This window comes from Myiozetetes cayanensis, unplaced genomic scaffold, assembly GCF_022539395.1.
Source record: "Myiozetetes cayanensis isolate MyiCay16 unplaced genomic scaffold, myiCay2020 scf2-11, whole genome shotgun sequence".
Taxonomy (NCBI): domain Eukaryota; kingdom Metazoa; phylum Chordata; class Aves; order Passeriformes; family Tyrannidae; genus Myiozetetes; species Myiozetetes cayanensis.
Window position 1 is genome coordinate 54,028,210 of NW_026087411.1, and position 25,002 is coordinate 54,053,211.

Here is a 25,002-nt window from a genome sequence, read left to right on the forward strand (position 1 = left end):
AAAAGTAAAGGCTTTAACTTGTGTCTCTATCTGGAGTATAAAGTTAATATTGTTTCTTCAGGAATTACAGTCTCAGTTTGAGATGCATTATGCTGACAAAGTGACAGTAGCCAGACAATATGCAGTTTTCCATTTCTGGGCATAGCCAAACTTTCATTATTTAGTCACAGCTAGGAATACTTCTCACAGAAAATAACTGTTACAGCAGGAAAGTTACATGCTTTCACTCTGAGGTTAATGTTTTATACACAGAACTGAAAATTAGCTTATCTTCGCTTGCTGCAAAGGGGAGATGCTAATGACTCTGCTTCAGAATTATCTACGCTGCCACTATTATTTCACATGATGCTAAAAAGCATTGGCCTGTAACCACATCTCTCAAATGTGTGCTGCATCATGGTGCTTACAAAGCTAAGGTATAAATTCTCCCTCAGTAGGAGTATAGGACAACAGCTGACAGACTAAGTGTGGGTGTAATAAGTTCCTTCTTATCTGCCACTGTAAGACAGATTTAACAAGTCTGATCCATAGGGTGTACAGCATGTGACAGGAGTTTAGCTCAGTTTATCATTTATTCACGGGGACAGGTGGAAACGCAAGCTTAGGCCAAACTACTGTGTCAATTTGCCTTGCCTCAGATGTAGTGCTACAGTCAGTAGAAACTTCGTATCTCCAACTGTAACTACTGCTGCTGTGTTATACTTTGTTACTGCAAATATTGTCCCTTCTTCCTTTATAGGTCAGTGTGGCTTTTAAGGATTTAAGATTTAAAGACACAAGGACTAATAGGCTAAGCTGAGGAACTAAAAGAGCAGTAGTACACCTTACACAGAACACACCCCACACAAGAAACACTTGACTCCACATCCTTTGTTACTTTGCAGATCTTTTATTTAGATGTTTGCTGCTGCAAATAAAAAAAACCCCACACAAGATTCAACTCACGTATAATGCAGCATAGATATTGTAAATGGAAGAGAAGAGGTGACAACATACTGTATCTCACTTTCTAACAGATTTTCAAGGAAAGGGGGAGAGTGGGGGAAGAATGGTCACAGAAATGCTCTCTACTAGAGAGAATACAACTGTGATAATAAACAAGCAGTCCCTTCATCTTTGGAGTCTGAAACTTTAAATCAAACATTTAAAAAAATTAGAAAATTTGTTAGAAAAATAGGTGCAGTAAAATTGTATATATTGGATCATGTGTACATATAACAGTTTTTATTAAGTAAAAAAATGATCTTTACAAATAGTGCTTTATAGTAAATAATCAGCTGCACTGTATCAGACTACAGTTTTGTTTAGGCATTTTTACAGATGCAAGTCTTATTAAATCTGAAAAGTAACAAAATATACAGAGCAAAACTATTTCCCTTTAAACTAGTACTGCAATCCACATGTTGCATGTTTTATATATATATATATATAAATACTACACTATAACTGATCAGTAATGAAGTTGGAATGCAAACACAGTAGTGTATTTAGATTCCAACAGAGTACTTGCTACTTGTTACATGAAGAGAATATCAGTGTCCCTATGCCACGCTTGAGCCATCACTGCAGAAATTCTCCAGCTGAGAACAGCAATCAGAAAAAGCCTAATTTCTACACAAAGTAGTTCTGAGGTGTTGTCAGTTCTTTTGTGTGTGTGGGGGGGTTGGGCTGGGGAGGGGGAACGTAGGCATCAAGACCAAGGGAAGGGAAAAACAGGGTGTACAAGCACGTGCAAGGTTGTACACGCATATACAGGTGCCTGCAAATCCTGAGTTCCAGAACCTGTCTTCTCAACTGCTGGACTTCACACTGTAACTAATAATACAAAGACATATGGCACAAAATTCACCCACAGATGCTTATTTTTTAGACTGGGCTGAATCCAGCACCTGCACAGAACTTGTATCTTCAACTAGAAGCATAGTCTGCTAAAATTTGTCTTGCTTAAAGAGAGATGTGACATAAGGCCTTTTGGCACTAAGCAAAGGCATGAGCAAGTTACCAGGATCAGTGGTACAATAAGTTTTTAACTATATCAATTTCAGAGAAGGTACAGAATAAATGGGAGATTTAAACACCTCTGGGTTAAGAGAACATTTGTTAAGTGTCATACAGTGATGCCTCCTCAGGAAAAAAAAAACCAAACAACAAAACCAAAAAACCAATACAACAAAAAACCCCCCAAAATAAGAACACAGCATTAAGATCTGCCTTTCCCACAGTCCTGTCTCCTTCTTCTTACAAGTATCATTACATTGCTTCAAACTCATCAATTCTCTGCTTGGTGTTGCCTTGCCGGATCTGCCGCAGCGTCTTGTACTTGTCACGCCCCTGTCGCATGTTCTCTGAGTGGATAATATCGTTTTGGGTCCTCTTATTTTCATCTCTAGCCTGGGCCAGCTCATCTGTCAGTGCCTGCAATATGAAAAAAAACATTAAATACAGGTTATTTGTAAGAAGCTTGCAGCTCATGACAGTAGAGTTCTTTGGTGAGAGCGGACAGTTGATAAATGACTGGACAGATCAGTGACATTGATACAACATATGCTTTCCATAACACTATGGATGATTTAAGTAATCTTTATATACCTTGGCTTTATTTTAAACTGCCTACAGGAACTGTAATCAAAGAGCAACTATCATACGTGGTGTGTTTAACCAAGTGGTTAAATGATGTTTTCTGGGAAAGATTGGTTCAATTGCTCTGCCTCCCCCAAACATCATCTTACCCTCAGTTGACTCTGTACACGTGCATTCTTCTCTGCTTCAGTAATGCGCTTCTCCTCATTGCGGTCATTCCTGATCCCCTCACTGGAGAACTCTGCACTGTAGGCAGAGTACTCAGAGCCTTCATCTTGCAAGTTATCATGGACATGGTAGTTCACTGGCTCATAGACAGGTGGTGGGGGTGGAGGTGGAGCAGTCATCACCAGGTGTAACTCCTCCTTTGTCTTTACCAGATCCTCCTGGGCTTCCCTGGCCTTTCGGAAAAGAGTAAAAAATACATTAAATGCATTTCTTGCTTTAAACCAGATTAATGAACGTTTAACTGCTTATCTTCCAAGCCTTTTCAATCCACTATGAAAAGCAAGAAAGAGAGAATTAAACCTCTGCAGCTGACAGTACTCTATTAGTCTTATACAGAACTTTTTTTTTCTAGGAAGGCATTCATTTTGTAATGTGCAGGAGATCTAAGCAAAGAATCTTCTTCCACTAAAACAGTCTAGAAAAAACTGTTCTGTGGGAAGTTACAGCTATCTTGATCCTGTTCTCCATTTGAAGAGCTGTAGGCTGAAGAGACACAAGTGCTATAGAACAAGAACTTAGATTCCCAAGTTGGTATTTTGAATGCAGTTATGCACTAGGCAGGCACTTTCCTTGCTGCTTCAGTGGTTTTGCCCCCCCATGCAGCCCACAGCCCTAGTCAGAGGGCACTGGGAGCACGGGGCACTCTGAGCCTTGTGTGGTTTGCTTTTAGTTTTAGTGCATCATATGCTGTTAAACTATGCTGACCAGGAAGCCACCAACAATAGCGCATAGTCCTCAAAATGGATAATTGTAGTGTGGCTGCATTTGCAGAATCTTCTCTTAACTGATGTTTTCAGACATTATATCATGGATTACAGGCATCATTTATCCATGGTGCCCCTCCCCCTCCTCATGGCTCTGAGACCATGTTCACCTTTTTAGTTTTTATACAGGTTTCCATTTTGAATTTTGACAGTTTGTTGGGAGAAAGGTGTTTTGCAGGCATATTGCACATTCACCGCAAGTTTGCCCTTCTTCACTGCTGTACAGATGTTTGTCCCCCACGTGTGTAGAGAAGTCACACCAAGCTAAGCACTGAAGTGTGCTCTGCTCAAGTGTAGAACTTCAGAGCAACTTTGTAAGGCAGATACTCACTCTAATTTGCCACTCTTCAACCTCGCTCTCTTTACGCCTCCTTGCCTCTTCAAGAAGAGCAATCTTGGCTGTATACTCTGCAAGCTCTGTAGCCTGTTAAATAATAAAACTGGAATTATAAGGACTCTTAAAAAATCCCCAACCCAACCATCAAGCACAAAGAAACACTGTTAACTGTAACAAAGAAATTAAGACAGAAACCAGTGCCACAATGATGCTATGACGTGGTCTAGTACTTTACTGCACTAGGTTTTATCCTGGACAAGATGGCTTTGCCTTACTCAAGGGCATAGTAGCATATCTGATCCTCAAAATGACTGGGTCTTACCAGTTGTTCCTGGCTCTTTATCTGGTCTATAGTTTGTCTTTCCAGCTCTTCCTTGGCCTGCAGAGCAGCTAAACGGTCAGCTTCCAAACGTTCTGCTTCCTCCTGGGCTCGTCTCCTTTCCTCCTCCAGCTGAATGGCTCTTTGGATCTGATCTGAGAGCTCTGGAAAAAGATCAGTGTGGTTAGTCCACAGGCATGGTTGAAGCTAAGGAACTACAAACAGTCTCTCACTCAGAAGTCACGACAGCACTTTACTCCAGCATGCAATATTCCCTTCACCGTGCTCCTCAAAGTAATTATTTGCATAATACACCAAGTAACTGGATTCAGATGAGTCAAACGCACATTATAATTAGATTTTCTGCAAGACGTTTGCACTAAAAAGTCTGTAACACTGACAAGACTCTGCTGCCCTTAATTGACCAGATGTTGCTGCTTCCAATCTCATCATCTATGCACTGAAACAGAAGCTTTCATTTCACTGGAAAAACTTGTTCCCAAAGTACTTTTTTCTGTTAGGCATTAAGTAAAAAGTACTTGAGGGCTGAACTCCTGCTCACTGCTGGAAGAGGTTGTGCTACTTAAACCCTGTTGGCAACTGGGGAAAACAGAGTTCTTGCCCTTTGGTTCCCAAATACAGTCTGCAGATTTTATGTTACTTTAATACTTTGGATTATTATGAGTACTGTGTGCACATAGGAAGATATTGGCAAGCCTTGCTAAGAGATCCCAGTGTCACACGATTTAGTCAAGGCACAGGCAGCAATCCATGTAACCCCTCTGTGGAGCACAATACACACAGTCTGGTCAGCCAGGACAAGTACTTTACCTTTCTCTGCTTTCTGAGTCTTCACTTCATACTCCTGTAGCCTCACCAGCAGCTCCTCCTTCTCCCTCAGCATTTGTTCTTTCTCCCTCTCAATTGTCTCCCTCCTCCTCTTTTCATCTTCTAGTTGTTTCCTGTTAGAAACACATTTCAGGTTTGAAGCTCACTTTCAGACTCAAAGCTACCACTAGACAAGAAAGCTGGCTGGGCATCTCTCCAGGCAGCTCAGTGGAAAGTGGCTGCCATGAAACAAGAGCCAGGAGACAGAAATAGGCTGTTCCTTCATCACTTCAGAATTTTTGCTCAGTTTTGGATGCCCCATTTCATTTCATTTGTATTTTTGTTGGCCACCACAGAAATTTAGAACACCAAATAGCTGCTGGATGCAGAGAGAAAAAGCAGGATTTGTACTGCACAGCAGAGGAGATTTAACTTTATTATTTCTGCTGTAAGGAAAGTGAAGGAGATGTAAAAGCATCAACAGCAGTGAGGGAATGAAGACAAACAATCCACAAACACAGGAAAAAGGCAGCATGATTTCTTGAATCATAAGCAACCTGAAGCCAGTGGTAGAATTGCTATTCCTTTTTCCTTGCCTGTAAGAAATCTCTCAGTCCCCTCTTCTCTCTTTACAGTGTACACATATGTTCCCCATGAAGGTTTCTCCTTTACTCTCAACCATCGCATGGTCCAGCACATAAATCAGGTTCTAACGCTTGAGAGTCAGGAGAACCTTCCCCTCTAGGTGTGCACCACCAGAGCCCATTGGGCCTTTACTTGCACATGTCCTTGCAGCTCTTGAGACTGCACAGGACAGCAGACCTGCATGGTCACAAGAAGAGCAATGCTTACAGTCCTGCTGCAGGACACCCCAAGTCCCCTCCTAGGACCACGCACGTGCCTCATGAACCTGGAATGGCTCTTAGCCTTGCCCAGGCGAAACCTCTGTTACTGACTGCTGGCCTGCAGGTACAGCTGCTTGCTGACCCTGGGAGCTCAGTGTCATTTATTTTCTGCCCCCCCCATGCCTGCTGCCTGTATTCAAGCTCACCTTTCCAGTTGTTTCTGGTGCTTCTCTTCCCGGGCCTGGGCTTTCATCTGTTGCACCTCAATGGTGTCGGGCTTCCTGCGCCGCATATACAGTTCATGGTTGCCCATGCAGAGCTGCAGGATCCTCTTGTTAATTCTCAGACGAGGGGCATAAAACACAAAGTCCTAGAAGAGAGACAATACAGTCAGTTTTTTCCAAGTATGCTTTCTCTTCTCCCAGCTAACTGCAGACACAAGACCTTGCCACTGATTTCACTCTAATTCAGACATACACGCAAGGCTATTTAAACATTTGACCAAGGCTGTTTACAAGAGTGTCAAATGAAAACTATTTTTTTTAGCCACTAAGCATATGGGTTATTCAGAATATCAAGTTGCAGGTAGTAACAAAGCTCAAGATACTCTAAAATTTCTGGTTCAGCAAGAAGAACAGCTGCAAATTTCTTACTATCTGTGTTTTAATCAGACTGGATTTTCTAGAAGAAAATCTGCTAAGAAAGAGACACGCAGGGTCAAGTTCATTACCTGCCTGATGATTTTTCTGAGTCCATAACCTCATGCATTCATTTACAGTGAAGTCTGAACTTACACAGTGAACAAACTCTACATCTTTGGGCTTTTTTTGTGTACTACATGGATGGTGATAAGGGCAGTGGGCAAGCTGCCACATTACCACCATAAGCCAGTACCCATTCCTTAGAATCACTCTCCCATGGATTGCCTCACTGTTAGCAAGAGGTGGAACTGGGGAAGGGCCACACAGGCTTTACAGTGCTGCATGGAAGCAGTGATCAAGTTTTTAATTGCCTGGGCTCAGAAGCACAATTGTGGCTATCTTTGGGAAAACTAGAAGGCACACTAGAAGCAATTTAAAGCTCCCTAAGTGCTATTAAGATGAGCATGAATATGGCAACAAAGACTCATTTTCTCCAATGCATTTCCCTGATGCACACAATGATTGCAGGAGTGGCAGTCTGGGAAGTGTGTTGTGCTCTCCCACCAGATGCTGCTGAGCAGCACAGGTCTGATACTGCTAACTGAACTGTACCTGTAAGCTACTCATCCGACCTCCTCCTTCTAACAAGTAATTTTAAAAACAAACAGTCTGCGCACGTTGTGATGAACAAGCCCTATCCTGAGGCAAGGCTCGCTTACATGGAATTAAATACTGAGGGAACGGATGGTGGTTGTATTTGTCATTTAGGCTATAACCAAGGGACAAAACATTTAAATAAGAACATAAAAGAATACCCTTCTTTTCTTATCCCCAGCCTCCCACAGGTCTCACAAAACTGGGAGCACTGCACCTCGATATTTGAAAGATAATGCTGAAGATGTTGGAGCATGTGGGCAGACAAGCCTAAAAATTTAAAAGCTTAGTTAGGGCAGGGCAAGGTGCCACAGGACTCTACCCTTTACGTTGTTGTCCATTTAAACACAGACATGTAGAATCCTCCAAGTTAAAGGGGAGCTTCCAGCCCACACATCTTGGGTGTACTGTGTATTCTGCTGTAGTTATTTTAGAAGGAGACACAAATGCATGAAAAGACCCAGACAACTTCCTGAATGCTCAGAATTAGTGTCTGGATAAACTCTTCTTTCAGGCAAAGCTTTAAACATACCAACACCCACAGGGAAAAGGACAATTGACACAGAGGGAGAAAATGTAATTGAGGTTTTCAGTGTTAGCACCTTTCTGTATCAGCCTCTTGCGAGTCCTCCATTTCAAACTCTGTTTTTGATTTACTGCTGGGGAGTGGGTGGAAAGCTGTGATCCATATTTTGTAATTATGTACAACACAGGACAGAGGCTCTTCTATTGAAGAAAGCATGCCTGACAGACCAGTTTTCTGTCTCTGTGGAGTTTTGTTGATTTCCACTAACAGCATCACAGAAAGAAGCTGCACTCCCCCAGGTTGTTATCTGGAGGAAATCCCTGCAGCACACTGTGCATTAGTATCCTTTAAATTATTGGGAGGATCTTTTTCTGTTGGAGATATTTATAAGCTATCAACCCTTGACAAAGCCAAACTGATCATTATTTCTCAGGGCTGCACTTACTCACCAAGGTCAAGTACTGGGGTGGGGGAAGAGAAGAGGAGGTCTTTCTCAACTATTCAAACAGTTTCACAAGACTGACAGAATGACATCCACCTATACCAGTTATTCCACGTTGTGTTCTCAACAGGTCAAAGTTAGTTCCTAATTCCTCACTAAAATAACTCTAAAAACATACTTGTAAGTATTTAAAAGCAACATTCATAGGTAGCTATATTTCAGTTCTCCACAGAAATCATATCCCTGGCATTTACATTAGTATTCAAGGAAGTCAATGAACAAGACCATGGTCCTTAACTGGACTTTACTCTGTCAGTAGTGTGGAAGTGAAGTGATGGATAGGAAGCCATATGTATCCATGTGGTTTTGCAGTAGCATTTGAATTACCAAAGTAATTTGGTAATTTTTTTTTTTAATGAACATTTTGGGGTTTTTTTTCTTCAGATTAAAAGCCAAAAATAAAAGTTATCTACCAGCTTCCATGCACTGAAAGAAATGGGGAGAGGACTTAAAGAGATAGCAAAGAATCTCAAATTTAAGCATAAAGCTACCTAGTTTGCTAGAAAATAAAAGGACTCTGCAGTTGTAAAAATCCTGATTTTTTCCGTGTTGGATATTGCTATAAGGCCTTCACTTATTCTGCACAGAGAAACAGACAGCTCTAAATACTAAGGCTCATTTTGCATCTAGAATATCTGCATCTTTCTCCTCTCCAATGACTACTTTATTTTGAGATGAAGCTGTTATCATTTGTTCATATGCAGTATCCAGGACTCTGTTCAAGACATACTTACTGGTGCCTTCTTGTCAATAGGCTTTATAACAAACTTCTTGTCGTTGAAGGAGATGTTTCTGATTTCGCTCCAGGGGAACCCAATCTTTGGAGTTAGTCTGGAAAGAAGAAATATATTTTTAAGAGATGATGCAATAAACATTTTTTTCCTCACATTGCTTCTAACACACAGACTCAGTGTAACGAAACGCTTCACACAGCTCTCCCAACAGAGAGAAAACAGTAAGTGAACCAGAACCCCACAGGGAGTAGGAAAAGAGGCCCAGTTACCACCTTTACTGAGTCTCTTCCCATTTTGGTCAGCCACCCTACTGACCTTTGGCTATGATGGACTTTACTGAAGCCACATGCTCAACTTCATCAAACACCTGTTTTAAGTTCATTTTTTTGAAATCCAGGCCTAAAACTCGCATCACGCAGATTTTACGTGCCCTGCTTCCCAGAGCACGTGCTTCTCATACATCGTTACAGGCATGAGCCACAGTAACTGAGCTGATCCCCACGCCCTACAGCACTTACAGAGAAACCTACCCTGCTATGTTACAGCTAGACCAGTCACCTCCACACAGCCTTGACTTCTGGAGTGCTAACAGACACAATTGGTAGGCGCAATTATGTCTTCTGTTTCACAGAATCACAGAATGGTTCAGCCTGGAAGGGACCACAGCGGGTCATCTGATCAAACCTCCCTGCTCAAGCAGGGTCATCCTAAAGCACATGGCACAGGATTGTGCCCAGACGGTTCTTGAATATCTCCAGAGAGGGAGACTCCACAACCTCTCTGGGCAACCTGTTCCAGTGCACAGTCACCCACACAGGAAAGAAGTTCTTCCTCATATTCAGGCGGAATTTCCTGTGCATCAGTTTCTGCCCATTGCCTCTTGTTCTATTGCTTGGCACCACTGAGAAGAGCCTGGGTCCGTCCTCTTGACACCCTTACTTTAAATATCTCCTCCCCTAGATTTACAGGCAAGGTTAGTAACAAAGAGCCCCGTTCTTTCCTTCTGTACAAACTGCTCTTTCAGCCCATCCCATGAGTCACCAAGTGGAACTTTACTGGCTGGTCATTCAAGCAGCTGTGTCATGTGACTCTGCCCTATTGAAAAGCACCCCAAGGAAGCAAAGGGCAAGATTCAGATTCCCAGCTCTTCCTCATTGCTGAGGAGTTCAGGTCTGTTATTTGTTTAAAATTATTTCTAAAAGCTTCACTAATCATTTGAGGTTTTTCCTCTACCTTAATTTATCCAGATTCTTGCATATAAAAAGCATCTAGTTTCTCATGAGACCAAATGTTTCTGAGCCATTCCAGTACTTCACCCTTACACATCTGACCAGCTCTGCAGCAAGTTTTAATATTACAAGGACTTCTATATTTGACTGTAATAAAGTCCTCTAATTTTCCCAACCAAATATTCTCATTTTGATGTTTAATATTACAGTATTATTATTTTATTCTTCTCTTATCAAGGGAGGGTATATTCTCTAGAGACAGTTGTTAATGATTAAGAATTATGTCTTAAAAGATAATACCAACAAGCAATCTTCTTGTTATTATCTATCCCCTCCAATGTATGTGTCTCTGTCACAATTATTTCTTGCAAATGTTTTGAAGACACATACTTAACGTTCAGCACTTGGAGAAATGTTGCATCACAGCAAACCACTCAAATTCTGTAAGAATCCTTCTTATGGAGCTCATTGGTTAAGGAAAAAAAGTTGGCAATTTTGGAGTAATTTCATTCAGAGAGATGGAAAGCCATTACATACATAGCAAGATCTTGCTGGGTCCAACCATAAAAAGCCCTCTGCTTCATTTAAATTCGGACATCAAGAATAAAATCCATCCTCTTCAGAACTTTTCACTCCTTAACCTTTAACTCAACTGCAAGATTATGCAACAGTGTGTGTGTGTAACATTGAGTAAAGACTGTAAGAAAATTATTCGATTAGACTAAGATTAACTAATTACTCCAGCCTCCATCACATTAGCTTTAGTGTTTCAATCCTAGATAATCAGTACAACGGACAACTAAAATAATTCACTTATTAGTAAGTTCTATTGCCAGTTCTCTTCTTTAATGAAGGGGAAAAAAAAAAAGCTCGAATATACCTAGAAGTGGCACACCAACATACACTGCAGTATAGACGCTCACACACCTATAGCACCGTCTCATTTTCCTCCGACTGAACTCCAACAATAAAATCTCTGCTTTTTCACCTTTGTCCCCAGTCCCCAAATCTTGCACGCACAAGCCAGAGACACCCTACACACTACTATTTTTCTAGTCCCCATATCTGCTGAAAGACTTAATTATATAGTGGCAAGAGTTACAGGCAGAAATAAGTAGCTTATTCCAGCACTGTATTTGTTTTGCAAATGCTCTTGATAGCTCTTTACAGTCAATGGCTACACTCTGTCTGCTTCTCCAGCTTGAAAAACCTGTTTGTGTGACCATGGTTACATAGCAAGACTAGTCATTCAAGACTGAAGTATTACATGAGCGAAACTACTTTTCTTTCAAGTGACACTCCTTGTTTTCTGGGTGACAGCACGTATTAGCATGGCAGAAAAGACTGCCTCTCTGCCATGTTAACAGAAGTTCCGGTTCCAACTCAATTAATATTTGAGTTGTATTCAAAGATTTTTGGAGGCAAAGATGTAGAACAGGTGAAATCCCTTCTCTATTACAATGACAGTCTGTTACAGATTAGTGACATGAAACAAAGGTTTGGAACATAAGGGATGGGGGGGATGAAAAAACAGTCTAGACAGCAATGCTACATCTGAAAAATAACTATTTTAACTCCCCTTCAATCCTTCAGTTGAGGAGTATTAGAAGAGACTAGCAGGCTTAGAAACAGCTGTTCTCACCTTCCTCTTATGTTTATTTATAGATGTAGTCTATCATTTCCCACCTACTATCCAATTAATAATGGCTCTGCCTTTACCAGAAGGGCTGATTAAAACTATGTGTACCTCAGCAAGACATCATTTCATTCCTTGTCCACAGTAACTATATAGGTTAGCTCCTCCCTGGGTTCTGGGCGTTATCCAGCTTTGCTTTCGTGCCCACCCCATAATCTATCTTTTCCAAAACCAGGCAGTTGTACACATACCTATCATTAACTTTGGGATATGCTGGCCTATCTAGGTTCTCATATTGTATCCACTAATGGCAAACCTGGTGACCTGACTCAAGCAGAAGCCTGGTAAACTTCTTAGTTCAGGATTCAGTGCCACTACTGTGCACTGATTAAGCAGATGGCCTTGTACAACTGACATCTCTATACAGCAGGTAGTATTAGCAGGTCAGGCCACAGAGGTCAGGAAAGTCATGAAAGCACAGATGATGTGAAAGCCCATTTCCTAGCTTCACCTACTGATCCAAAATTGGAACACAGGCAAGTTCTTAACTTTGCCCTGATCCTGTAAAGGAAAAATGTTTCTTGGCTCCCATACCAGCCCCCTCTGGGAGATCAGAGGTAAAAACAAGAGCCTTACTTATCATCCTTTTCATAGATGTTGAGCCCCAAGGCATCAACCCCCAGCCAAAGGTCAGTTCCTTTCTTATTCTTGATTTCAAAGTAATTGATTCCATACATCTCCAGGTCTTGGGCAATCTTCAGGTATTCCAGCATGGCATTCTCTCTGGTTGAGACAGGAAGGAGAGCAGATGTTGGTTTCTTGTTTATCTGACTATCTCAAAACAAAAAGCCCTCAGAAGAAAAAGGTAACATTTCCTAAACCCCCACATCAAACACAGGAGTTAAAACTGAATGTTCACCATTTGGGATTCATTTTAGAAGTTAGGTTATTACGCCTATCAACACACATACTGCAATTTAACACAGAATTAGAAAATACATACCAGGAGTTGGCCCACACAGGCAACTCATAGAGTCTATTTGAAAACCATGTTGTAAAACTGCAAGCTTAAGGTAATCAACAAACAAAATAGTGACCAGCCCAAGGACCAACACAAAACACTCACTTGAGCATGCCACTGTGTTCAGCATGCCACACCTGAATCCGTTCTTCCCACTGCTCTCTGGAGAGTTTATGCTGATCCATCACCCTATACAAGGAAACAGATATTAGCACGGTTAGATGCTCTGCAATATCTACTGATGCTGATCTTTGCCACAGTTTTACTCTCGCCCTGGTGGGAGCCTTACTGTAGCCAAAAAGAAGACCCTAACTCAGCCCAGAGATGTACTCGGTGGAGCAGAGCAATTCAGAATGAAACAAAACCCTCTGCAGAGGCTTTCTACTCACTGACCAGAGACATGAGAGGCATAAGCAAAACACTGCAAACAAATCACATACCATGATGTAGACACCAGTGGACTAAAGCAAAGCAAAAGTTAGTGCCATTCCTGGAATTAGACATTGCTACAGCGTTGTCAGGAAGCATCAACAGAAACCACTGGTCTGATAACATCCACTGATCTTGTGTGGGTATGGACTGCATAGCCTCAAGACATGCTTTCTGCACACGAGATTTTTAGGACTGTAAATTTGGATTAAGGGCACACAACCCCACCTTCTTCAGGAACGACATATTCCTAACCTAATCCTGCTCTTCTCTTTTTAAAGAGGAGACATTCATATGGCCAGTTACTGGCACAGCAGCAATGCTTAGGAAATAAAAGCTGAATACATAAGTATACTTCTTCTCTCTGACCAATACAAGGAGAGGCAAAAACATACTCTGATATGACAGATAGAAACAAAATAATGGAAAACTCAAATGTATACAATTCAATTAAAAGACCTGCCAAACATGCTTGCAATGAAACTCCTTGTATTTAACTAGAATTCAAATTAAAAAACAAACAAACAAAACAAAACCAAAACCCAACAACAAAAGCCCCATGAGAAAAAGGAAAAGAAAGGGAGACTGCATCAACCAACTTCTTCACCTTTGGGGGATCAGACGCTCTGAATTGAGGTATCCAGGCTTGTGCACCTCTTTGTTATAATCTCCAAATTTGGCCTGCACAGCATAGGAACCAAGAAGTACTGCTGTTTCAGGAGGACAGTAGATCTCATCGCTGAGAATCCCTTCCTTCACCTGCAGGAAGAAGAGCTTCTGCGTGATATCTTGGATCAGCTCTTCAGACACATCCTCTGGGAAGAACTTGGCACGGAATTTGAATTGGAGAGGATTCTCCTTTCTGATTTCCTGAGCAGAAACCTGAGGACAGAGGTGACACCACAACTGAGCAGAGCTGCAAACAACAGAATAGATTGCTTTTACACAGAAAAAAGTATTTGCCTTAAGAGGAGCGTGACTGGCAGCTCATTACTGGAATTCCTTAATTCTGGTTGCTCACTGGTATGAGAACATGGTGGGGGGATGCATTATGTTTTCCAACTATGCCAGAAAAATTCTGTTTACACAGCAAGCCTTGGTCACTGGAGAATGATTTACTGTGCTTTATCAGATAGCAAAGCCATCCAGTATTGTATGCGTTTGACAAAGAACAGCCTCCTGACATTAGAACATGTGGCACTGACTGCTCCACCAAGAAAAACAGTGTCATACCCTCATAAGAGCTGCAAGTCCACAAACAGGAGCACATCAGAGGCATCAGCGCTCTGTTACAACTGCCCAACCTTGACGTGACTCGTCTTTCCAATGAGTGCAACAACTGATCCTGCACAAGCAGGGCCTAAAGCCGTCATTAGCCAAGATGTTTCTCCAGTCACAAAAAGCACAGCTGCTTCTACCCAACAAAATACAGTATCGACCTGCTGCTGCACATCTGAAAAATGCTTTCTGCAACTCACACAGAGTGAAAGGGCAAACTTCCACCATGCCAAACAATTCCCATGGATATCACGAAGTTATGTCCAAAAACTAATCCTGGAGTTACGAAAATTAAGGAAGAATCAACGACGGGTACAAAGTTTAGAAAGTTGCAGCCAATAACACATCAGGAATCACACAGGCTTTAACCTTTGCTCAGCAATTAACCCGAAGTCTGTTACCTTTTTATCAAGCTTCAGCCAAGTCTGAAATCCTTTGTTGTCCACATACTGCAGACCAAAGTACCACACTTCTCGCAAACCTATGGTTTTAACCACCTGCAACAGAAAGGTAAAAAAAAGTTATTGTAGGTAACACTTCACTTGAGGTCCAGGTATCCTTTCAAGTCCCAAATAACCTGTGATGGGTGCAGGCAACAGTCTAAACATACTCATCTGGCACCTCCTAATTTCACCTTGTAGACAAAGATATGCAGTTGCCATAGTAGATGACAGCAATGGCATAGGTAAGCTACTTATCCCACCTAGAAGAAGATGATTCTGGGGAAACCAGGTGAGACAAACAGCATATTCTGAAACATCCAGAAACAGCATCCATTGCCTGGATGGCATGCTTACTAGTGAAAGCAATGCTGTTTGGACATGTTACTTTTCCTCAGCGGAGGATATAGCCTAACAAGCCCCTGACCTCCTCCCACTCTTGACAGCTTGTTCTTATAGACAAGTGGCTGCCTGTCAGCTCATCTACCTGTAAAGTTGTAATCTAGTCAGAGCTGAAATCTGGAAAGATCTATCAGGATCGTTCCTTGATGTTATTTGCAGAGTAGCCCCTCAAAGAATGATGTAGAAATCATTGGCACAGTTGATCACTGACTGGAAGGCAAGAACTTTTTAAAACCACTTTGCAAGTTAGGAAAGTGTGTCAGACCTGAGAGTGCGTAGTTACACGTGCTTTAACAAGTCTAAGATCTCAACCAAGGATCTGTTTTACCCTCTACATTTAGAGCGTTACAGGAAACTTGTTGGTTTGAGAGCAGACTTGAAAGAAATGGTGTTGTGGTAGTTAAGACTAACTAGAGTTTATGTTAAAAAAAACAAGCCAAAAGACAACAAAACCCACCAATCCAAACAAACAAAACCCCCAACTACCACAATTTTTTAAAAAGAGCTGGGGTCTGAAAATACTTCAGCTTTTACTTGACTCAAATTCGTTTTCCCTCCTCCCTCAAAGTGGCTTATTTCCTCAGAGAAGAGACAAGTTTTCTGACAGCTAGATGTATTTTTATGAAGTCTAGCAGAAAGGCAGGGGTATGTTGAGCATAGTACTTCCTGTAGCACAGAAGAGTGTTGTAACTTTGTTAAAATAAAGAGTTGTGTAAATCAAGTATTTTTCAGGTCATTGTCTCTGAATGTCTGTAACAAGAGAAACAGTACACTTTTTCCTCTAAGTCAAATTAGAAAGCTTGCAGAAGTTATGACCGCTCCTTCCCAAAACCTAAAGGCCAGAAAGGAGAAAGTGTTAAGCTAAACTTCAGAGTTTGAGTTCCAATGCAAAGAACAAAGAATGTTTCAGCCTGTATTCTGGGAAATGCTCTGTAAACTTCATCCATAGCAAAACAAGGAAGAAATAAGAACCAAGGCATTATATTCAAGATGGGAAATACCACCCCTGCTTCCTCAAACACATGAATCAGCAAATCTTAAGTCTGACTATTCTACCCAGTAATGCACTGACTTCCAGAAAATGCCAGTTGCACACTCTCCTCCACTTGAATTTCTTTTACTCATAGTCAGGAGAGCACATGACTACGTACAGGGGAGGTACTCCAGCCAGCTGCAGAGTTCACTGCATTGGTTCTTGGGACACCTCAGTCCTCACTGCAGGATAAACTCTGCACAGGTCTGGCTTGAGTGGAGCTGAACTCAATATTCACAGGTTTCCACTATTTTCCCATTTCTACGAAAAGGAGCTCTAATCCCCCTTACATGCAGGATGCTAGCAGTTATGTTAGCAAAGCCTGAAACACAAGGACAAGTAGTTTTGCTAGCTGACAGCCAGGCCAAGAAATCATCTTGTAGTTTTTAAAAATAGCCTGCTTCTTCAACACCCCCACAGTAGTTCTGCAGTTCAAGTTGGGCCACTCCCCATACCTGTGAAAACCTGTTGCCTCCACAGGCTTAATCTGAGTGTAAACTCCACCCGAGATAAGGTCCTAATAAAAGGCTTGTGCAGCAGAAGCGAAGAGAGGATGCCAGAAGAGTTGCAGCTTTTTAAAGATATGGTATTCACCTTTACTGGTTTTGTGCTGCACACGTTTACCTTAATCTCTCTTGATATGCAGAAGTGCACCACGGCAACAAGGTGTGAAATATGGATAAGAATTTTCAATCACAGGCTTTAAAAGCAAGCCATTGGATGTAAGGATGAAGTCTCCATGAGGTGACAGTCTATCTCAGTAGTGCACTAAGTGCTGTAACAAGCAATCTTCAGAAATCCTGAAGTACCTAGACAGCAAGCTAAAACAGAAGTATCTCAAATTTGAAACATCCTGCCTTTTTTCATGTTCTCAGGATTTTTAACTTCTCAGCTGAAGGTCTAGAAAGTATTTTCTCTTCTGCCAGTCTAATCTCAGGCATTGCTTTTAAAAACCTGATGTTTTCTCATTTGGATTTTTGCACCCTCAGAGATGAGATCTGAGTTCTCTGTTTTGGATTAACGTGAAAGAGACTGGGGGAAGAAGTTACCATGATGCAAGAGTGATCAGCAGTGAATGGAATCATAGAATGGCCTGGGTGGGAAGGGACCTTAAAGATCACCTAGTTCCACCCTCTTGCCAAGGAAAGCGATACCTTCCACTAGACCAGGTTGCTCAGAGCCCCATCCAGCCTGGCCTTGAACACTTCCAGGGGAGGGGCATCTACAACTTCTCCAGGCAACCAACCAGTGCCTCACCCTCACAGTAAAAAATTTCTTCCTAATATCTAATCTAAACCCGCTCTCTTTCAGTTTAAATCAGTCTCCCTTGTCCTCTCACTAAATGCCGTGCAAAGTCTCTCTCCAGCTCTCTTGTAGGCTTCCTCTAGGCACTGGAAGGCCACAATAAAGTCACCCTGAAGCCTTCTCTTCTCCCTGAACAATCCCAGATTCTCTAGTCTTTCCTCATAGGAGAGGTGCTCCATCCCTCTAATTATCCTGGCCCTTCTCTGGTAGGTCAAATGCCAAACACTGGTTCCATAAAAACTCACGTTTCATATGCACTTCAGCAGATTTCCAGTCAATGAATAGTTGATGTTTATCACACATCAGTAGTAATCAAGAAGAATTAGATTTAATGCAAAACTCTGTTTTGTACTGTGAAGATCTGCAGTGATTAGAACGTGACTTCCTCCTTTCACAAACCCACTGGAAGCGTTTTTTGTTTGTTTGTTAGGAGTTTTGAATTTTGTTTGGGTTTTTTGGGGAGCTTTTTTTCTCTTAGGTGGGTTCGTGGGCTGTTTGTTTGTTTTGTGGTTCTAGTTAACTCACTGAAACAAGAAATTGTACCAACAAAACCTTAGGACCAACCAATGGACATTATTTAGCCAGTACTGTCTACTTGAGTTAAAGCTCAACCACCCTTTGCTATCAAGGCTAGCAGGTACAGGGGAAGAAGTACAAAGGAGCTGCTGTAACAACTTGTAAACAGCTTAAAATATGTAACTGAAGTTTGCATAAATCTGTTCTTAGTTTTCAGGCCTACAGCAGAAATGGCTAGAAGCAAGTTTTTTGTTTTGTTTTTTTTTTTAATTCAGAGTACTATGTAAAATTTTTCTGCTGAAATCTAGGCCTTGTTTTATAACAGCAAGCTACTTAAGACAATAATAATAAAGTTTTACAAAGTGCACATTGTTGCCTTTATCTGACCTTAGTAGTCCATCTTTAAACTTGTTAATGCAGTAGCAGGAAGAATAACAGTAAGGGAGGAGATTCTTGGCCACTCATGCCCTCCACTTCCCTGGGAATTCCTGAAGGCAGACTGTGCAAATCTGTGCTCTGTCCTGCTGCACAGGGGCTTCTTACAAGGCATGTTGCCTGTAAATGCTGCATGGAGGTCACAAACTCTTCTGTTTTTTTCAGTAGTGTGACAAACTCAAACACCTGTGGCAAGTGGCTACCCCCAGCCCAGCTTCTGAATGAATGTAGCCATGCCAACACCTTCAGCCATCTCAAGACCTGATTCTGAAGATTTTTATGCACAAGGGCAACATTTCAACCTTAGAATTGAAGAACAATGTAAGAACTAAGCTATATTTCAAATTAAGAAGTGCATTTTTACATGCTACTTACACTGCCCAAACATTTTAGATCCCTTGTGACATTTCATCACATTCATTCCAACATGGAAGACAGGTTTCACTGGAGCATAACACACCTCCAAGGGTTTTTGCTTTTTTCTTTTACTGTGATGGAATTTTGAGATCTTAGTTCAGACTAGGGGCCTTTGATTAGGAGGTAGAGAGAAGGCAGATTTGGAATACAGTCTTAAGTAAACACAATAGTCCAAAATGTACTCCAGACTTAAACAATAAGAGCCCATACCAAAACTTCACTGACCTGGTCAAACAGCTGTTTGCCTGTAGTGTTTGGCTGAATGGCAAACTCCAGCTCTGCATCCATAGTAACAACTCGAACATTGATCTAAGGAGAAAAACAAAAAGCATTGTTTAATATGTACTGAAAGTTATTTCCAGGTGTTAACAGAGTACTTTGTGTACAATAGTCTCCACGCTTAGATGCACTACCCTCACATCTATAACATACACACTTAAGCCTCAATTACAATTATGTTATCACACCAGCAAACTTAATTGGGGCACTCATTTTGCTGTCTTATCCAGATTGCTCTGCAGGTTTTTCTACTCAATACAGGATTGGACTGATCTTCTGGTTAAACAAGAGGGCATTTTAGACTTGACCCTTTCCAGGCCTAAACCCTCTTGGACTAAGAGCTACTCCGAGTGCATAGTGTAGCTGCCTGCAGGCCATCCCTTGGATTACGAAAGGCCCTAATGACTAAATTAAATTTAAGACTTATAATTTAACTTCCATTTATATTAGAGCTGGAATTAATCTGAGGTTTTAAAGGCAAAAGGCCGCAGATTATTCTTACAAAGCAATCAGCATTAACCTGATAACCATTCATTCTTTCCCTCATAAAAAGCTACTCAGCACATAAAACCAGCAGTAACGGGCACTAAATGATACTAAAGGGCAAGAGTTCACTAAGCTCTTGCTGTCAGTGAAGAAACAACATAACCAGATTTACTGCAACAGCAGTAGACTTCAAGGCAGAGGATACTACTGAATGCAGAAGGCAAGAGTGTTTAATGACTAGAAAAAATCTATTAGTAGTTAATCAGGAGGCAAAAGCAGCAAGTAAGCTTGCAGGGAATAGCATAAGGACCAGTAAAATGGCAAATGGGACAGGATTATCTCCAACTGTTCTGACTACAGGAGACTATATTGCTTGCAATATTCTATGACTTCTCAAAAAACAAACAACTCCCCCCAACAAATTAAAAAAAACCCCAAACTTGGATGATTGTGTAGTATAGTTCTACTAATGACCAGATTTGTAGCTTGGTATTTTAAAGGAAAGAAGAAAAAGTGGACATGCAAACACAAGGCCAGACAACAGGTAAGCTACAGGCAGATGATATTTCATTACAATTTCCCAACATTTTGTAAATGTCACGTTACAGAAAGACAGAGCTAGGAGACCAGGAGAGCCTGTTACATCTGAAGAGATGAGAGGTAAGAGCTGGGAGAGGAATAGAATCACTCACTCTACAAAGATTTGACCTTCAGCAGTTCCCAGCCACTTAATTATGCATATTTAAACTCTAGGATAAATGTCAGGTGAAACAATGTTACAATTAACAAAGAACTGTGAATAAAACAAGTCGCCTAAGCTAGTTTTAGTCAAATACATTAGAAAATTTCACACTCTCTTTTCTGTTAGACACTAAATGTCTAAGCAACCTTCTTCAGTTTAGTGGTAGACCTGGCAATGTTAGGTTAATGGTTGAACTTGATGATCTTAGACATCTTTTCCAACCTAAATGATTCTATAAAGGCATCAAGTATCTTCTAGCCTTTATAGAGTTGTTTCTTTCTCTCAGATAACAGAGGACCCTCTTACAGAAAGATGATTGAAGGCAGTTTCCAAGTCATGGAACCCCAGAATTGAACCAGAAAAGATGACTTAGTGCCCTTTCACTTTCAAGCTGTGTTTTTAGAGGAGTGTCCCTTAAATTAAGAATTAAAAAAAAATAAAACACAAAAAAACCAAAAACCAAGCTAAATGTAATATGAAAGAAGAAGCAAGAAGGGAAAGGGAGTTCTTGGAAAACCTAACTACAGCATTTGTGATCCATAATGGAATGTGAAATTACGCTTAAGCTTTTCTTCCTGTGCCTTACAAACCAAGGGTTTCCCAAGAAGTGTTTTCAATGTAGGAAAGTAGAGGAAGTTCAGATATCAAATTCTCTGGAACAGCAAGGCTGCAATTCAAAGATGTGACCTTAAAAAACACCTGTTGCTTAATCCCTCTCAACAATAAATCCCTAATCATATTCTAATCCCTTTCTACCCACTTCAAGAAAACATATGCTCGCAATCTTCAGTTTTGCACTGTATGAGTTATTTGTACTTTTAGCTGAAACACCACAGTGGATGTAAAATAAGTATCACTTTACAAGCTGAAGAACTTAAAAGGATATGCTTCCTACTCCTTACCAGAAAACCTGCAAGATGCTGGCTGAGCACAGAATTCCAGGTGGTACTAGCATGTATGTCTTTCCCTCTATCTCACCTTAGTAGTTTACCTGGTAGTAAAAAAAATTAACCTCCCTAGTCTAAAAGAATACCTTTTATTAATACAACCCTAAAAGACTCTTCTGGATACACTCCCCTTCCTGAAGGATCAGCTACACAGTGAGCTATTTAGTGCTAAAGCCATTTAGCTACTACATATTTTAAGAATTATTCTAGTATTAAGACCCAAAATCGTAGTAATCTGCTTTTCCACTTCAGTCCTGTAAAGCCAGAAGCATGCAGGAACATGACTACTTGGTTATCCAAACAGCTTTCAAGGACACTTGGGGCATGTGGTAAAGGTTAACTTCTCTGTTCTTAAAGGACTGCATAACCAGCAGGACAAAGAAGAATTCCATGGTATGCCCTCAGACAAACTGTTAGCCACATGACAGGCAGAGCAAGAAGAGACAGGGCCTCAAGCATCTATCCCTTCGATGAGTTGATGACTGCCTGGGAAAATCCTTTGAGTCCCCTTCCTGCCATATTAAGTCCTATTGCTTCTCATCTCCAAACCTTAGCCTTGATCTCCAGAAGAACATAATGGCTTTAACAGTGTTTCTAAATGGATGACCAACAACCACTCCACATAAGCTTTTAGCCACAGAGAAGCTGGTAGTAAAGCAGGCAAACAGAGCCTAACCCACTCGAAACCCTGGTTTAGACAGTCTGAAGAAACTGTGATGCCTGTTATGCTGAGAGACAATCAGTTTGGCATTCATTCAGCTCAGACCACATGAAACTCCCCATGGCTCCAAGACGATTAAGTCAACACCCAAGGTGCTAACCAATCCAAGGTATGGTTGAGGAGGAAAGCAGGGAACAACTCAACCTAATTTCCATGAGCAATAAAAAGAGCAAGACACAGTTAAGACAATTTTCCCAAGTGAAGTCCTGCTCACCCTGCATAGGCAAGGCAGGTCATTTGTAAAGATCCCTACCAAATCTTGGCAGTAACCCAAGACAAAGTTGAAGCCATAACCAAAATGAAAACAGTTTCTAATTTTTTTAAGCATAAGAGTGTGGGAGGAAACAAGGGTTTATATTAAAAACTATGTGCATTTAAGCACATAGCATGCTAAAAATCCTAGACAGTAAGATGTAACTTTCCTCTCAATAGGCCACTGTCACAACACTTTATAATTCTGGGTATTAAAACTAGATGATCTTTAAGGTCCTTAAAAACTGTAACCATTCCATGATTTTATCATTAAACTTTTGTGTCCAAGACTAACATACTTAAAATGACAAATGGGGCCTTAGAAGGTTTGCTTGTGCATATAAAAACACTACAGAACACCAGTTTTTCCTCTTCCCCTGTCTTATGATGCATAAAATTTGCAACAAATTGGATTCAGAGGGGAAGAAGCATGCTGTTGAAGAGGCAATGCCATTTGCATTAAAATTAAAAACTTTCCATAATAGTAAGACTCAACAGAAGCTGCAGAACTTAGTACACTTAAAGACTAAACACCAGTTCCATGATTTCAGACTGTTTGGGATAGACCGTAACATGTTAGCTACACTACCAACTGGAACAAGAGAAGGGAAGTAAGATGAAAGACGGAACTAGAGAGAACTACAGAATGTAGCTTAAATGATCATAATACTATGGAAAGGCCTTGTACTAGAAGTTACAGTAGTTAGAACAGAATCTTCTGTGCTTTAGCAATGCCCTTAAGTCATGCATTTGTTTTTACTTCTTTTGTTGTTGCTAAGACAACATCTCTTCTAATACTGAGTCAGTAGATCAATCTATGGGACAGGGCAGCCTTTCAGATTCCTATCTGTACCTAACTTGGAAAATTAAAGTGCCATTTGAAAAGAAATTCAGAAAACACTGTCTCTTAAGGAGGCAATACACTGCCAACCAGCTGAGTGGCAACATGCCTAGGGAAGATCCAAGACCTAGATAGGAACCCAAGATGACTTTGCCTCTTCAATCCCTTCCTCTCACAAATGCCTACTTTCTAGGTGTGTTGGACACCACGCATGCACAGGTAGGGGTTTTTTTCTAAGGCCTCACTCCTGAGCCCATTGGTTCAGAATCTGTCTCTGGTTGCAGGCAATATAGTATTTCTGAAGTTAACCATCCCTCTCCTAATATTGCAGCTCCACTGAAAAACATCCTACACTGAAGGGGAAAGGGAAGGTAGAACAGAAAAAAAACTCCACAGCGCTCTCACACACTAAGCCATCATGAATATTTTGCACCCTGATGCACGTAATCTAATAACTCTTAAGTTCACTTGCATAATAAAATAGTTCAGTGAAACCACAAAGTTGTGCGAGTCATTTAAAAGATCATACCTTTTATTTTCAGTGAATACACAAGATAAAGGGCAGTAAATACCAACTTTTACCCTTATACACAGGATAATCCGGTCCTTAACCGTGTTGCTTCTTATCATTAGGCAGTTCTAAATGCCTCAGACAATTCTCAGGAATGTTTTCTTCCCCTTTCCAGGGAGGGATAAAGACCAGTCTCTTAAATAGCAGGTTTGCAAGTGCAAATGCTAGTGACATATATCTTCCCAAGTGGTGGCAATTAGCAGTATCACAGTGGAGCACCCTAGATAGACCTGCCTTCTTTCTTCAGTCAGTGGATGTCTGGAAATCCCAGGCATGTTGCTAGTTACGTGTTAGAAGCAGATCGACCACATTTTAAGTGTTGTACCCGCACAGCACGTACTAAGAGAAACAGCATGCAGGGCTGTTACGCTTCCTTACACATACACAAACAGAATGTATGCATATGGACACACTTGTGCTGAGGGAATAAGGAAGTCTTAACAAATGAGAGAACGCAGTGTTATTAATACTATACTATTAAGAAAGTGGCAGTATTAAGCTTGCACCCTCACTTCTGCAGGTCTACTCTTCCACCGCTCAAGCAAAAACTATTATTGGAATAAATAACAGACAAGCTTCTTGGCCCGGGCTGCAATGCATCTGCATGGACAGAGTAATCTCATTTTGACCTTAGCAACCAGAGCTGTTCAGAGACGCGGGTAGTGATTAAGTATCTGGTAATAGGAAAAACAACTTCATGTAGCAGCATCAGAAGGGCACTGAAACTGCTCTCTATTCTTCCACATTCCATTCAGTAGAGTTCATTGGTTCCAGGTCCAACAACAAAAAATATTGTTGGAGTAACTGTAGTCCCAGCTCCTGGAAACTATTTTCAGAAAATTTTCAACTTTGTCTAGGGAATAAATTCCTAGAGGCTCCAGAGCTCAGAGCTGACCTGCTAACACTTCAGTGTCTGCATTCTTGTCCTCCACAAGTTACCTAAATCAACAGATTCAAGTCAACAGTTCAGACACTGTGGAGAGGAGAACTAGCACAAACTGCAGAAATATTAGTTCAATTTATAATATTGTTCTTTAGTACTTATGAACACCAACATGTCGAGA

The 25,002-nt window shown here is 41.0% G+C and overlaps 1 protein-coding gene across 2 annotated transcripts in view; it reads right to left on the reverse strand.

Moving 5' to 3' along the window:
* Positions 1-869: 869 nt before the first annotated feature.
* Positions 870-25,002, reverse strand: part of EZR (ezrin) — a 36,579-nt gene continuing 12,446 nt past the window's right edge. Inside the window, exons 2-13 of one of the 2 annotated variants that reach the window (XM_050316215.1) lie at positions 19,325-19,408; positions 14,953-15,048; positions 13,881-14,155; positions 12,950-13,033; positions 12,460-12,606; positions 8,959-9,055; positions 6,108-6,271; positions 5,060-5,190; positions 4,232-4,392; positions 3,904-3,996; positions 2,730-2,981; positions 870-2,415 (exon numbers count right to left, since the gene is read on the reverse strand). In XM_050316215.1, the coding sequence (XP_050172172.1) occupies positions 2,251-2,415; positions 2,730-2,981; positions 3,904-3,996; positions 4,232-4,392; positions 5,060-5,190; positions 6,108-6,271; positions 8,959-9,055; positions 12,460-12,606; positions 12,950-13,033; positions 13,881-14,155; positions 14,953-15,048; positions 19,325-19,408 (1,749 nt within the window). In that variant the 3' untranslated portion in view covers positions 870-2,250. Of the gene's footprint in view, positions 2,416-2,729; positions 2,982-3,903; positions 3,997-4,231; positions 4,393-5,059; positions 5,191-6,107; positions 6,272-8,958; positions 9,056-12,459; positions 12,607-12,949; positions 13,034-13,880; positions 14,156-14,952; positions 15,049-19,324; positions 19,409-25,002 lie in introns of those variants that run through there. The other variant, XM_050316216.1, reaches the window with a different exon arrangement.